A 16,936-nucleotide genomic window follows, 5' to 3' on the forward strand; every position below is an offset into this window, starting at 1 on the left:
TTTCCTTCTCTCCTTGCCCCTTTTTTTCCCCTTCTTTTCCCTTTCCCCCCTCGTTTCTAACCGCTTTGCGCACGGCGGGGCCCGGGGCTGGGAGCGAGGGGAGGAGGAGGAGGAGGAGGCGGCGGCGAAGGACCCGCCAGCCGGGCGCCCTGGGGAGCCAAGGCGCCGGGCCGGGCCGGGCCGTGGGGCGGGAAGGCCGCCCAAGGAAAGTTTGTGCGGTGGGGGCCAAGGAGGGAGGGAACGAGCAGAAGGAGGGCGGGAACGGAGGAGGCGAGGAGGAGGGTGCCTGTCAAAGAAGATTAAGACTACCAGCCCCCGGCGGGGAGCTGCACTTACCGGCCTCGCCGGTGGGGCGGGGAAAGCCGCGGGGGAGGGCGAGTGGAGGCGGGCTGCGGGGCGGTGTCACCGGAGGGGCCGCGCCCGTTCCCGGCGGCTATAAAGAAATGCTGGCGGCGGGGCGCGGCCTGGCGGCGGTATGACCGAGGTGAAGCTGGCCGTGGTGGGTGGTAGCGGAGCCGGCAAGTCTGGTAAGGCGGGGAAGGGGGGCGGCGGGCGGCCCCGGTAACCCCCCAGTCCGACTTTACCTCAGGTTTGGCGGGGGGAGCGGGTCGGTCGGCGGGACCCCGCTAAACCTGGCGTCTGCTTCCCTCCCGCAGCGCTGGCGGTGCGGTTTCTGACCAAGCGGTTCATCGGAGAGTACGCGTCCAACGCCGGTGAGCGCCGCGGGCCGCCGCCGGGCTCGGGGAGGGGGCGGCGGGAGCGGGGGCCGCCGCGGCGGCGGGGTGGGGGGCGCCGTGCGGTGCGGGTTCCCCGCGGAACGCAAGATGCGACGCATCAAACACTTATTTGAACGCAGTTTCACAGAACTTTTCGGGAAGATTTAAGTTTTCGCTTGCTTATCAGCAGAGTTCCCGATTAAGTGTAAGCTCTGAAGGCGGCAAACGCAAGCCGGTATCTGCGGGGAAATCGCTTAAAACTCCAGTAGCGCAGCCGGGCACAAGGGCTGGCGACGTCCTCGTCGCAAAGCAGCTGCGAAGGGACTTAAGGAAAGATAACTGGGCTGCACGTGCGAAGCGGGGTAGATTATAGTAAGCTCCATCAGAGAAGAGATAAAGAAGAGAGTAAAGAAACTGACTAACACCCAACACTTGTTCAGTTGAGTATCTCCTCCTCACCTCCTCAGGAGAGGTGAAACAGATTGTTTATCAGGCACTACTGGTTAATCAAAGCATAATGCAAAGCCTCCTGCTTTTGCAAGAATGCGCCGATTTGATAGCTTTGTGGAAAGCCTACCGTGCTGAGGATAGAATCTCATTCATGCCAGAACAGATACGCTGATCCTTAAGACACTTCTAAGATCTTGGAAGATGCCAAAGCAGGACTTGAGCTTTCACATCCTGGGTAGAAGCACTATTTAACTGATATGCGAACACCTTCGGAAGTGTGCTGTTCCAGCTGATCGGGCACAAGAAGTCTCAAAACTTAACAAGGACAGATTGAGAGGACCTCACTCTCCCTGCTAAAGTGAAAGACTTTTTACAAAAGTCAGAGTAGTGTTCCATGATCCATAAAAAAAAAAAATAGCAGTACTAAGCTGAATTGCATTGAACGTATCCAGATGAACTTACTTTACTTGGAAGTGGAGTTGTACATAAAAGCTCTACCAATGTTGTTACCATACAGTTTGTATATACACTATACAGTTAGTGTATATACTACACAGTTTGTGTCCCAGATGGCTTATCTAAGTTTAAGCTGTCACATGTAAGTTACGTAGTGCTTGCTGTGCTCCATGTGTATTCTAAGCTGCCTACAACTAAAACCAGGTTTCCTTGTTCTGACCCTCTGATACTGCAAGTATCAGAAAAGGCATGTCAAACTCCCAAAACATTTTCATTTTTAAACATATTTGGACGATAAGTTTAGCTCTATTTCTACAGAGGAGGAAGGAGAAAAAAGTGGGAAAAGGAGTGATAAAATACAGGATCACCCTATTACACTTTTAGTGGAGTCAAAGTTTTAATTAAAAACTTGTTTAATTATGGAAACCACCAAGGGGCTGCAGATTTGGTACCCTGGGATGCTTGAGACTGAGAGTTCATCATCAGATGAACTCTTAAGACATGCATGAAGAATGCTTAAGATGAACATGGTGCTGAACTGAGGATGCTGAGTTCCAGAGACCATAGCCCTTATCTATGCCCTCATTACACACAGACTGAAGTGGATTTTCAGTAGTGCCAACACCAGTTCTTGTCTTTGTAGTTCAGTCACTCTGAGGAATTATACTGTAGACAGCTTGTTGGCAGCCAGTGCCATGAACACAAGGTGGTTACACTTGCTTAGAACAACCCACTACAAATAGTGATGGTCTGCCTGCACTGGAGTTGCCAGGGTTGCTAGTGCTGGTGGGGAGTCCCAAAGTGGAGAACTGACACTAAGGAAATATTTCAAGATCTAGTCTAGGAACATGATCCTGTAAATACTATTGATCTCATGCTACCTAGCATGAGAATTCTTAAGGGACCAGATTTCATAGTAAATAAACATTATTAACGAATAATGACTTTTGTGTAGAATCAGAACTTACACATAGGCTGGTTTACTGCTTTCATAATCCTGAACCTTGGTAGCAAGCTGAGTAGCCATCAGCATTTAGCTGATTCTGAGCATTGTGCATCCCCTCTGCCTCCATTTTGGAAAAGGAAAACTAGGCTCTAAGAGTATTTGTTGCACCAACACTTCTGTGGGAACACCACAGTGAAGTGGTGTTGGTCAGCCTAAGGGGCTGGGCAGCTCAGGTGTTGCAAAATGAAATAGGTTTGTTTCCAGTGTGTGTCAAAAAAAAAACCCCAACCAAACAAACAAAAAACCACCCCAAAACCCGCCACAAAACCCAAAACAACCAAACACAAAAACCCCAATACCAAACAATACCCAAGGACCTAAATGTCCCCTCAGTATTAGTGAATCTTACCTTTGCCACCTTTTCATTTGACCACCATCTCCAGTCACTAATGCTGGTTTTCTTTGAATGCCATGTATCTTTTAGAATGCATCTACACTAAACACTTATGCCTGGATGGGAGGCAGTTACACTTGGAAATTTATGACCCTTGTTCACAGGTAAGAATTTTGGGGGGCAAAGAAAAGCTGTTCCTCATTCTACCTGTGTAATGGTAGAAAGAGTTGGGGGGTTACAACCTTTCTGTTTGGTTCTTTGAATTTGTGCTTGCATTTCTTTTTTTTAAAAAAAAACCAAATTTTATAGTTGCTGTGGCGCAGAACTGCTGATTACTTTCCCATTTCATGGAAAAAGCCCTTCAATACTTAAATTTTCTTTAAATGCTTTTACATTTTGGGAATATTACTAACAAAATTAACTCTTCCCACTTCTGCATGATATAGGTAAATACAGAGATAAGTTACAGTATTATATGCAGTTTTCTCAAACGCCCTAAGTGGATCATCGTGGCTTCATGAGGGGAAAATCCTGCTTAACTAACTTAATTTCCTTTTACGACAGGGTCACCCATCTAGTTGACCAAGGAAGCCAGCAAATGTGTTTTTTTTGGATTTTAGCAAAGCTTTTGATACCGTCTCTTACAGTATCCTTCTGGTCCAAATGTCCAGCATACGGCTAGACAAGTCCGTAATACATTGTGTGAACAATTTTGGGCTCAAAGAGTTACAGTAAATGGCGTTACATCAGGCTGGCGGCCAGTCACCCATGTGGTTCCCCAGGGCTCAATGTTAGGGCCAGTGCTCTTTAATGTTTTTATAAATGATCTGGATGCAGGAATTGAATGTATATAAGTTTGCCAGTTATACTAAACTAGGAGGAGCTGTGGATTCCCTTGAGGGTAGAGAGGCTTTACAGAGAGATCTGGATAGGCTATAGAGAGCTGGGCAATCACCAGCCTTGTGAAATGTAACAAGAGCAAGTGCCGGATTCCCCACCTGGGGCAGGGTAATCTTGGTTATATGTACAAATTGGGAGACAAGAGGCTGGTGAGCAGCCCCACGGAAAGAGATCTGGGGGTTTGGGTTGATGGCAAGTGAATACGAGTCCACAGTGTGCCCTGGCAGCCAAAAGGGCCAACCGTGACATGGGCTGCATCAAGCACAGCATAGCTAGCTATCAAGGGAGATGACTGTCCCACTCTACACTGCACTGGTGCGGCCCCACCTCAAGTACTGTGTGCAGTTTTGTGCGCCTCAATGTAAGAAGGACATCAGACTATTAGAGTGTGTCCAGAGGAGGACAACCAAGATGGTGAAAGGGAGGGAAAGTCTTTCGAGGGAAAGACTTAGAGGAGTGGCTGAGGTCACTTGGCTTGTTCAGCTTGGAGAAGAGAAGGCTGAGGGGTGACCTCATTGCAATCTACAACTTCCTCAAGGAGGGCAGCAGAGGCGGAGGTACTGATCTCTCTCTCATGACCAGCGATAGGACAGGAGGAAACGGAATGAATCTGCATCAGGGGAAGTTCAGATTGGATATTAGGAAAAGGTTCTTCACTGAGAGTGTGGTGGGTCACTGAAACAGGCTCCCTAGGGAAGTGATTGTGGCACCAAGCATGACAGAGTTCAGGGATTTTCTGGACAATGCTCTTAGTCATTTAGTTTTAGGTAGTCGTGTGAGGAGCAGGGAGTTGGACTCGATGACCCTTATAGGTCACTTCCAACTTGAGATATTCTGTGCTCCATCTGGGAAGCAGCTGTGTCACACAAGCCACCTTTTCTGCCCCTAAACTTGCTGCACAGTCACCATAATATTAAAACGCTGTTGTATTAAAGATATTGAAGTATTCAAATAGTTCTAGAAACCTGTTTCATCTTTTCTTTCTCGTGCATCTCCTTTCACTGCCAGCATTCAGTTACCATCCCTCATGGTAAGTTACAGCCTTCCCAGCATGGCTGTTTATGATGCTACAGTGCTGCTCTGATGCTGCAGGAACCAGGAATCCAGGCATCAAGGCAACCAGGGTGGGATGTTGGTGGAGGCTATACATTGAAAGGAGCAAAATAGTAAACTAGTGAGGGAACAACGTAAACAGTCCTCAAATTACTATCCAAGATGGGTTTTTCACAGAGCAAATGTCGATTTTTTTTTTTTTTTTTTTTTTTTTTTTTTTTCCCCAGCTTATAGTATGTTACCTGTCTTGGGTCACATGGTCTTGCTAGCTGCTGCCAAATCATCTACAGGGATAAGCTAACTTAAAATAGTTTTGAAATTACATTCTTTAGCCTAATGGGACAGTTTGCAGCTGTTGCTTTCTAGAACTCAGTGCGATGCATTCTTGGGGTGAAGGGACTCAAGGACTGGTAGAACCCCATTATCACTTGCATGACTTGTGTCACCAGTTTTATTAAAGTCAACTGCAGCTTGAAAGGAGATTTATCATATTGATTTAACATACTCGAACAATTCAAAGAAGAAACAGAAGAAATGAGTGGGGATAAAGTTGTTTTTTTTAAACAAATTAAGCTCACTGCAGTCAGAATATTAGGAACATGCAAAACAGCTATAACCAGAAACAGCACAAATATTGGTGGGTCCTGTATGTTTCATTTGCCTGTAACTCTGCAGAATATTCAGTATAAGCAATGGCTGTACAGGTTATGCAATTTCACTGCTTAAACAAAGTGTAAATGTTTCATTATGAATTTGTTGATGATCCAAAGTGCTAGCTGTGGTGATGGTTATTTATTAGGCTTTTGGAGCAGGACTCACCTGAACTCAATGCCAGCACCTAGACCTATTACTGTCTTTTGCAAGAAAAGATACAATATTCTCACATTCACAGACAAAGAAAATGCTCTGAAGTGACAACAGTAACATTCTTTTTGCATGTGAATTTGAACTTTCAGCCACAGCGGGGGAAGCTCTCCCTCACAGACGAGCTCCACTGGGCTGATGGATTTATCATTGTTTATGACATCAGTGACAGAGCATCATTTGCATTTGCAAAAGCATTGCTGTACAGGATCCAAGAGTCTCACATAGGAGCTTGTAAAAAGTAAGTAGCATTACTTTTGTTTCCCTCAGAAAACATAAAAAAAAAAAGCTGAGAACATTTCTGTGACCTGTAGGCATCCTAGTAGCAATTAAAATCCAGCAGCATCCTAGTGGCATAACACAATACCAACAGTAAGGTACCTGAAGGTAAACTGCATTGCAAACTGCAATCTGTTTCACTGTATGCAAAGCCAAGTACATCAGGATTTTTGTTCTTATTTCTTACAGCACTGCTCTTTAAATAATTGCTATAAATCTGACTGCTGTGATTTACATGGGTAAAAAGCTGCCATAGTTAGTCTATGTTTTTACTCCCCCACTCTATTAGCAATGGAGGGGCACCAATGTGGAGGTTGAAGAAAGCATTTCCTGCAAATAATGAATCTAATACCATGAATGTCCTCTAAACTGCCTTTAGCAGTGACCCCAACGTTATTTGTGCACATGGGTGACCATATGATAAGAAACAAACTACTTACTTTCAAAAAGAATGACCAAAATTGCAAGACTGAGTACATGTGGTGGTGTGTATTCCCGTGTCAGTCAGCTGAGGTGCTTTCTAAGTAAATGGGAGTGAAATCCTTTCCTTGTATCAGAAGTGGAGTAAAAAAACCCCAAACAACCAAAACCAAACCAAAACAAAAAAAAACAACCCACACTTTCCTGTCTGTTTTACTGCTGACCTTTCTTAATTAAGGTTTCTCTGGAAGAAGTAATTTTATCAAAAGCTTGGAATTAGGATTCCTGTGTTTTCTTCTGAATTATGCCACTGACACTGATGCATCTCTCTGACTCTCTCCTTTTACCTACAAATGGAGAAAATGAACAGCTTGCTTCTTCATGAAGTCCAGGAGCTGACAATATACTCAGCAGTATAGAGTATGAAAACTGCAGTGGATGAAAAATGTGTGAATTCACTGAGTAGAGGAACCAAATGAAAACTTACTGATAGAGAATAGCTTGTCTGGAAAATCCTTTGACGTTTGACTACGGCAAATGGAAAACTATAACTCTACCTGGCAAGGTTAGGGAGTTGGTTTGTTCTTTCAAGTTTTTTGCAATGCCTGTTATCCTAAACATAGATACTTTTCATACACACTGTATATAGCACAACACAGTATTGTAATGTATCTTTTCTCTAATCAGAACCTTTTTGATTTCAGAATGGTTGAGTCATCAGTATTTTTGGTTGGTAATAAACAGGATTTATGCCACATGAGGGAAGTTGGCTGGGATGAAGGACAAAAGCTGGCAATGGATAACAAGTGCCAATTCTGTGAACTGTCTGCAGCAGAACATTATCAGGAAGTTGTGGCAATGTTCACGAAAGTCCTGAGGAATATCACCTCAAATTTCAAAGTGAAGGAGAAGAGACGACCAAGTGGATCAAAGTCAATGGCCAAGTTAATCAACAATGTGTTTGGAAAGAGAAGGAAATCTGTCTAAAAGATGGTTAGTTTTGAAGTAGGAATAAGCTGAAATAATGGAGCACAGGCAGCTCTTGGGTTTCAGTCAATTTCCTCCAAAGGTCAATGTCTGGAGGAGTAAGGCAGTAGAAACCAAAGGTGGGAGATAGATAGTATGGTCAAGTGGACAGGGTCTAGACCTAGAAGATGTGACCTTCTATTTCCAGTTCTACTACAGATGTACTGTATTAGGGCTATGTCACTTAAACTCTAAAACGCTCCTCCTACCCTTTATCTTACAAGTTCTCCAGAGGAGAGTTTTAGTCTGTATTTATTCAACACCAATATGGTCTTGGATAGAGCTTCTAGGTGTGACTGAAGTATAAACAGTTATTTCCAGTAAACTCAGCCTTGCTGTTAAAAATCTTACTTCAGAATTCTGAGTAGTTGTTTTTTTGTGCAAGAACACTTGCACTAAAGAAAAGCAAAATACTGCTCTGTATGTGATAACCTATTTGTATTTAATTCAAGGAAGGATGGCTCAGATCCTCGTGTGCCTAAAGGTGCTTAATGCCTGCTGAAATCCATATGAATTAAATGCTTAGACACGAAATCTACAGAAGGTATTTACCTGCAAAGCTGCCTTGCAGAGGCACCAGAAGTAGAGAAGCAGATAATCAAAGCACTATTGTCTCCTGTTTCAGTATCTTTGTTTTTTTGAGTGATGAAAGAAAGTAGAGAAGGTTCAGGAGGGTGGAAATTGAAATGTTAGTGAAATGTTAGGCAGTGAGCATTGGACTGTTTTGGCAAGGTCATTGTTTAGTGAAATGATTTTATGGCTAGGACCAGTCTAAGGCCAGTGTAACATCTTGGGCTGATCCTTCTCACAGAGCGGTTTTCGGGGACTGTAACAAAGTTTCCTTAGCTCTAAGGTGGATGTGCCTGTTCAAATTTAGATAGGGGTAGAAGCTTGAAAAGCACATGAACTGGTAAAAGAGCACAAGTTCTTTAGGATGTCTGCCTGGATGTAAGGTCAGCCTGCTGGTAAGACCTGTACTCCTAACTTGCATAGAGTGTTTTTCCTAAGGACCAATGTCCTTACAACTAGTCATCGCTATGGTGTTGAAATGCCACTTAAGAGAGCACTAAGGAATATGTTAGCTGCACTTTTCAAATGTGGATATTAAACATCAGATGGGTATAAATATGTTGTCAAGTGACATTCGGAGCTCTTACTGTAGACTTAACTAATGGCTTAGCCCAGCATGTTTGAAAGTGCTGTGCTCATACAGAAATTACGAAAGGGAAATGATCTGAATTACTGCCTCCTACCCGTTCCAGAGGACAGCTGGGATTCAGTCTCTGTAAGTTGCTGAGTTGAAGCCTACATCGGCTGTGAAATTCTACCTGCATTGAAACTAGTAAGATTACTTTTGTCAGTCACAGCAGAATACTCATTTTCAAATGTCCACCCTTGTAAGGTAACATAAGAAAAGCGATGTAATCTTAAGCATTACTGTTGTAAAATAAAACTAAATCACGTTTTAATAAGTGTTGACCAAAGATCACTTTTTTTAAGGAAAAGATACTGTTTATTTCACTTGTTTTAAGACTACAAATATTGGAATATAGTTCTCAGTGTTGACAGGCATGGTCTTGCTTTATTTCTATGCAGATGCTGCTCTGCCTTATCAGGAGTAGCGTATTTAACTGTATTGTCAATATCTATGAGGCTGAACTTGAAGACTACTCATGTATACCCTTCAGCTTTCCAGCACACATGGAATTCCAGAACTACTAATAGACTGTTGATCTGTCAGGTAGCTATATCTCATCAGCATTGCCAGTTTCGAGAACTCCTATCTGTATTCACCGCTATGTTATCAAATAAACTGGATATAAGGTGGATGAATTAATGCCTTTTTTTTCTTTACTGTATGGTATAAAGCTACAGACTTTTTGTTTTGACTACTGTAAAAGTGGAGCACCATGCAGATCTAGAATTCAAATTAGAAAAGGTAAATCTGGGAGTCAGACACTTGCACAAAAGAGAGCCTCCATCTGTGTTTCCTGTACACAATGGAGAAGCCTTCATGTACCTTTATACAGTGAACAGTAGAAAACTTTTTTAAAAAATTTTTTATCCTTTAAAAATGTCAAAACAGCCCCAGGGAAGCTAAGTAGTTTTGATTTACTCATATTACAGGGAATGTGGACTTCCAGATAGGTGGAGTCTGCAGTATACCCCACAGTTTTCCTTCCCTTTTTTTTCCAGAAGGGGTAAGTGTTGGAACAGAGTGGCTGTCTTCTGGCCCACGTGCTAGGTTGCACTCATCTGAAAAGCAGCTGAAACAGATGCAGGATGTGTTTAGACTTAGGCATACTAAAGCACCCAGTATAGACATAATTTGATGTTCTTAGGATCAGAATTTCACTTGTCTTTTATGGCTGGCAAGTACAGAAGAACAAGAGTGCAGAATTTGGGAAGGAATTCAATTTTAGAGCAGATACACATTCTTTTCTAAGTTTATTATTTTATTGGGTTTTTTTTTCAAGTGGAGGCCTTTCAAAATAAGATACTTAAAAGACTGATATACATTGCTAAGTGTTCTTGGAATTTTAACACTGAAGGTAATATGTTACTGGCTCAACCACATTTGAAAGTGCAAGCGAGAATGCTGCTTGCATAACAAAGTAAATGATGTAACTGATGTTTGATGCTCAACCTTGACAGTGACATCACCTAGAGCATATCAAACTCTCTGGAGAGTGTGGAAATTGAGCTATTTGTGTTGCCACGGATTGTTTCAGCATGCAACCCCATCCTTTCTCACCAAAAGATTTTGAAATTGCCATACAAGAGTTAAAAGTTCCTTGCTGTCATGTCTGGAAGCCCTTGTTTATATGAACTTTCTATTTTCAGTAAAATTTTGCCAGAGAAAGGCACTCAGAATTCATGTTCCTTCTTCCTGTCTTCAACTTTTTTTTTTTTTAACTTTAGAAACAGTGACATAAAAGGAAAGAGATTCTACTGAAGTATAAAGGTAATAGCCCCTGGCTCCCGAATGCTGTCTCCCAGAGAGCTTTCAGGTGGTTTTTGAAGCTCCTTCTCACTATAGTTTTGAAATAAACAATCAAGACAAACACAACCTCAGCTCCTTTTTCTGCTGTCATGTCTGTATGCATTAAACTCTTTAAATCCCACTATAGTCAAATTCACAACAGGGCAGAGGGGAAAATGTCACAGAAAAACTTAAAGCATGATACTCCTGGAAGAAGGAATAATTAAGTGCAGTATTGAGTAGACCAACCCAATATGCTGTTTCTTTCTGATATATTTAAATCAGGGTAGCAATAAAAAAAGGTGGATCAGAAGTTTTGATGCTGTGCTATACTCTGAAGACAAAAGTAACTACCATAGGTTTTTTTAGCCCATTGCTAGAAGCTGATTTCTAAGGGTGAACATTGAAGTGCAAAGACCTTGTGAGTCATGCAGGGACAGTCTTGTTCCTTTCCTTTCTGTCTGACTACACCGCTTTGAAGATGGTGCACCAGTAGACATTTGAAGATGTCTGATCCTGGCATTCTGTCCAGCCAGGAGGCAGAAAGAGGGATGGATGCTGTGGCTATCGGCCTGAACAGGTATGATGCTCTCACTGACAGCTAGGTCCAGATCACTCTGGTATTTTCAGAGGGTTCACTGTAAAGAAGAGGGTATTATGAATACCACTGAAAGCAAAACTAAAATGCAGTAAAGTATCCAAGAATACACTAACTTTCCATCAGGATGCGTGTTGGAGCAGGTGCTTTAGGTTGATGAAGTTTTCATACAGATCTACTATGCTTATGGATATAGGAACAAACTCCATCTCTGATTAACATCCTTGAAAGGAATCCTTGCCTATCTGCTCTCAAGCAAGAAATACATTTAAAAAAAAAAAAGGAGACAAACTACCGGACTACTAGAATAATCCAGAGCAATATTAAACTGTACTGTGTATTAAAATACTGAACCCTCTACCTCCTTAAACCTGTTCACGGGAGCACAGGCCTTTTTCATTGCCTTAACCTGCCCATGGAGAATGAACACAAGGGGAAGCTAGATTTTAATGTGTTGTTCAGCCAGTCTGAAAAGCAAATCCTTTGTTTACATGCCTAAATGTGGATCTGGGCACCTAACTGTCAACTTCTATTTTTTTAAAACTTGGATTTGATTTTTCCATAAAGAAACAGTCCTGTAAATGCCTGGGTTTTCCCCACAATTGATGTTATGTGAGACAGGCAGGCTATTCTGGGTACGAAGTTATTTTTAAACAGACATTACTCTTTTCCAGAAACAGACTCTAAGTTTCTGTCTTCTTTTAATTGCTTTACAAAGTAAATTGAGTCCCTCTGGGTATATAATTGATATCCACGTTTAGCCCTATATATTTGACATGACTTGAGCCATTTACTGCCACATTAATTTTTTAAGACTGGCTAGGAGTTCAGATATGCCTTTAATTCCTGCTGAACCCCATAAAACATCCAGAGTTTTTCCAATGGAGGACTCTTAACAGTACAGAGAAATACGTACTACAAGTGAGGTGAGTAGAGAACGGAGCTGTTATAGGGCTTGAGCCAAACGATCTAAGCAGGTCTGTCCCCTCATGCACTCCTATGTTCATATTCAGCAGCAAAATGGAATCATATCTATATTATATAATGTGTTTTACTACTTGAAATAAATACAAAGGAAGCAGAAATTAAAAATTTGACCTTAAAATTATAGGCATTGTGGTATCTAGTGAAGATTTCATTTTTAACAGAAACAGCTTTTTAAATGAGCTTCACACAGGTTTTTGTTGTGGTTTTTTTTTTTTTCCATAGCGTTTTGTAACCTTTGAGGTGAGTTCCCTCCCAGACGAAACTTATTTTAAAGATGCTGTGAGCCTCTGAAAGTTTAACAATCTTTTGCCGAGTGCCCTTTAAAAGTAACACGCTGCTTAATGAGGAGAGACCCGGCAGCTTTACTGCTTCCAAGAGCTCCCTCGCGTGGCTTTTTGCTCGCACTTCATCCTCCTCGGTGAGCAGTGAAGCCTTTCAGCTTCTCCTCAGGTTGAAACATCAATGCTAATAAACCCAAGAACACTGATCACAAAGTACAGGTTAAAAACCTTCCTTCCAATACTATAAAATTATGCTGCCGATTATGCTGAGCTTAACAATATGACATTTCATAGGCTTCATTTGACAGCATCCTTACTAATAAAACTGCAAATGTTGATGAGGTTTTTCCTCACAACTGACACTTATGATCTCAGCTGTTTCACTGAAATACAGTTCAGCTATCTCATCCTAGATGCCGAAAGGTTTCCTGTTAACATACCGTCCATGTATATTAATATCCTCAAGAAGGGCTTGAAAGCTTCTATCATTTTCCCAGCTACATCTCTTGGTCTGATAAGAGGTCTGACCTCCACCTTGTCTTTCTACAGCTTCCTGAAGGTATTATCCCCAGAACATGACAGGGAGCTAAGGCAGAGTTAGGCAAGAGTGTTTTTTCTCCTATCTATCTGTAAGCTGTAGTACAGATAAACTACTTCAATCCTTAAATGAGCAAGGTCACTGACTGGAAAGACTCCAAGGTTGGATTCGCCTGGCCCAGTATGGAGGGCCAGGAATCTTCTAGATTCCCATCTCAGCTAGATGCCTTTCTACGGAACAATTTACCTCATCAAGGTGATGCCTCAAATAATGTAGATGAATCACACTCTAAAAGGCATTAAACTCTCCACCAACTATAAAAGTAATTAGGGTTGAGGATCTCTAAAGTTAGGTGAGATGAATCATGTTCCAAATATGGCCTCTTGGGGCTCTTTGCTAGCTATTTTGGCCTTCATCTTCAGCACTACAGAGTCCATCTGTCCTACTTTACAAAGTCAATTGAGTCCCTATGGTTAGACAATTAACATCTAACTTGAACTGATCATTGGGTCATTTAATGCTAAATTTATTTCATATGATTGATCACGATGCTGGATTATATTTGATCCCTGCTGAACTTCATGAAACACCTTGAAATCCAGCTGTCACATGTTAAATTAATGGATGAACTGGAAATGAAGCCGAGGATAAGTTAACTGAGTACTGCCACAGATTGCTTCCAAGCTAGCTCATTAAAAACTAACTAGCAGACCTCGATGCTTCACTGCAGTCTGCAGCACAGCCGTATTTTAAATGCTTGCCTATGGTAACTCCAAAAGCCTAAGGTGAGGCAGAAAGTTAAATCCGGTCTCCTGACTCGCAAGCTAGTGATTCAACTAATCGGTTGTTTTCCGACTTGGAAAATTCATTTCAACAATTTGTGTGCGGGCAAAGATACTAGCTCACTTTGTGACTTATTCTAATAGCAATTACTACCCATATGGAATGAACCAAGCTCATTACTTGCAATGGACAGCATAAAATCTCTGCATCATTTATGCCTTGCTTTGCCATTCAATGTCCTCCTCTTTGCAACTGGAGGATTTTGCACCAAATGGCTCTAATCTTAAAATATTTAATTGAACAGAAAGTTTAACTAAACAACGAAGTTGTTCAGTGAGCTATTTCCTTCAGACCACTGATATGAGGCCACAGTCACACCAGTTTCTCATCACATCTCCAGCTATTACAGCACTATAGTATCCAAACAATGGTATGAGAAGCCCAGAAGTATGCATGTTGCTGATGATAGACTATAGACTATATGCAGCAGCTGAATTGTAAATGCCTTTCCCTCACTGAGAGCACTAATCTGAGTCTCTGCATTATGTTCTGAGACTTTTTTCATGACTCTTAGGGGAAGACAATGCATTTTGAAACTTTACTTCCTCTTTCAAATTTGGCTGATATTTACTAACAGGTTCAGGAGTTGTTAGTGGGGGAATGTACTGACAGGGCAGTTCAGGAAAGGTTCAGTGGATATCTAGGCTGGAATCTAGGCTGAAATATTATTTTGTACTCTCCCCCCCCCCTCCCAATACAGTTAAATTGGTAAAATATAACAGAAGTTGCTTCATAGTTTCTTCCATGTGAGATATCACCAGGGTAACATCTACTTTGCAACAAGATGGCTGCATACAAAAATACTAATTTAAACACAATCCTCATCTACAATAATGGATTATTAGAAATGTGTCTTGCTGGCATATAGCTAGGCCTCATTCTCCAAATTCTCTGTATGAGAATGCCCTCTGAGTGAGCTTTCCTACTTACTAACAACAAGTCACATAGGTAAAGCTACTTGTGTATAAGGGTTCTTATGATTGCTGGGCTGATCTAAATGGATGCACAATTATATGATTAAATACAACATTTTTTACTAACTACACATAATTTTGGCTGTCACTCAGAATTCAATTGCATTAGATGGCTCAATAAATGACTGAGGTAATCTGGGATCTGTCCTGTACAGACCTTAGGGAATACTCCAAATACTGAGCGAAATCACATAACTTATCTTAGACACAAATGGAAAAGCTTTACAAAAGGAACTAATCTATACTCATCTTTTACAATGTTGGAAATCTCTTTCTGTTTGCTTGCATTGCATTTTTGATCATTAATACATATTTATGAACACTATTGTGCAGGTATGTGTTTCTCTCTAAGCGTCCAGAGTGCATCCAGTTTAGCCTATATTGGAAAAAAAAAAAAAAAGCCAGTATATACAAGGTTGTCCTGAATGGTCCAGTCTGGCTTCACAGAAGTAGTTAAACTATTTTTTTCCCATTTAGCCATTAAACAGTGCCTCCAAAGAGATTTTCTCTGTACTGCTGCTGTAACTCTCCTAGGAGCTACACCAGCTGTGCTCAGCTTAGCAAGTTACTCCATCTCCTTTCTGTTGTTTCCTTCTCAGTCTAGCTTCAACCTCTGTATCTTATTGTGATGAATTCAGGAGCAGAGGGTATGTAGACTCTGATTACTAATACATAGAACCGGTGTAGTACAGCTTATTATCATGCTTTGATCTATTTTTAACGTAATGCACTGATACGTGTCTGGGGAAGCAAGGCGTGTAGGAGAAACATTTCCTTCTCTTTTCTCTTCCCTTATGCACACACAAATGCACATGTGATAAATCTGCACTGGTTTTGGAAATCTGGGCTAACATATTCAAATACAGTTATACCCAAATGGAGGTCAAAGTAGGGCAATGTATACAACACTTTAAATATGTATACTAGCACTTCTCAGGCACAGGTCACAGGACAAATAGATAACATAGAACAGAACTCCTGCATTTCCACTCTGGCCAGAGAATACGTACACCTACATGCAGGCTGGGAGAGAGAGATGCTAGTCTAAGAGAAGTTCTGAAGATTGTTTATAAGAGGACCCCATAGCCAGCAACACTCTCTCCTGCTATTAACCAGTATTTTTTCTCCCTGTTACCCCAAGTGAAAGAATTGGTTTTGCACCAAATCTGTTTAGTCTCTGATTGCTTACTAGGAGAATCTTTGGGCCAAAATTAACATCCAAGTATCACAGACGTATTCCACATAGGCCCTGTTGAGAACCATGTGAAAACTGATCTGAGCTAAGTTTGAATGAGCAGCTTAGGAATTAGAGGCAGTCCAGCCCAATCTCAGCTTTACTCTTCACAGCAGGTATCCACTCAAAGGATTGGGAAGACACACTGATAAATGAAGCACTTGTCTCATCGGTTCTACCGCGCTTTTCTAAAATTGCCATTTCACCAGATCCACAGAGCTACCTTGTACCTTTGGAAGGAACATGCACAGAGCCTTTAGTCCAAACCCTCTTTTTGACACAGCTATGTCCCTTCCTTTGCCCAGATGAGTAGAAGAGATGCAAGCCTTTGCTTTTAATTTGACTAAACTCCGGGTCAAATCCTGCTTGCTGTTTTTCTGGAACAAACCCAGAATGACTCCAGATTTACAGTGGTACAAGTGAGAACTAAATTATGCCCTGAAAATTCATTTAAAAGTCTTCCAGACACCTAAACAGATGGATAAATCAAGCACAGATTCCCAGGTCAACCTCTACCAGAAGGAATCTCTCATCTGACTTACGGTAGAAGTAAGATGCTATGATAGCAGCTAACAATAGAAAGAGAGATACATTAAGGGAGGGGAATGTTTTTCCTTAGCAAACTCACTTGATTTAATACAAGGCATGCAAAATTAATGATGGCTTTGAGTGATACCTGTATGTTTTATAGGTTTATAAATTGGTTGTAGTAAAATCTTATACATCCTATATCACTAGGTATTGTTTCAGCCTATTACAGGAGATATCTATCTAGAGTTGACTGAATTGTATTAATCTGATCCTAGTTTAATGATGCCTTAACATTTTTATGGGAGAATTTAATGTTTGCAATATCCACGTTCCTTATTTGAAAGTGTGACTTATAGGTTCTCATCTTCCTTAAATTATGAAATCCTTCAGCTAATAAAGGAAAATGATTATGGTTTGCAAAAAAGGCAAAGTCATTTAACAATCCATATAACTGTCTATTGTA

The 16,936-nt window shown here is 41.5% G+C and overlaps 1 protein-coding gene across 1 annotated transcript; it reads left to right on the plus strand.

Annotated features, from left to right (window-relative positions):
- The first annotated feature begins 472 nt into the window (after positions 1-472).
- RERGL (RERG like) lies at positions 473-9,298 on the plus strand. The gene is made up of 5 exons (XM_068401589.1): positions 473-527; positions 657-713; positions 3,053-3,126; positions 5,872-6,020; positions 7,183-9,298. The coding sequence occupies exons 1-5, from the start codon at positions 476-478 to the stop codon at positions 7,463-7,465; spliced, it is 615 nt and encodes a 204-aa protein (XP_068257690.1). The 5' UTR covers positions 473-475; the 3' UTR covers positions 7,466-9,298.
- Positions 9,299-16,936: the final 7,638 nt, after the last annotated feature.

The sequence above is a fragment of the Nyctibius grandis genome, chromosome 5 (assembly GCF_013368605.1).
Source record: "Nyctibius grandis isolate bNycGra1 chromosome 5, bNycGra1.pri, whole genome shotgun sequence".
Lineage (NCBI taxonomy): Eukaryota > Metazoa > Chordata > Aves > Nyctibiiformes > Nyctibiidae > Nyctibius > Nyctibius grandis.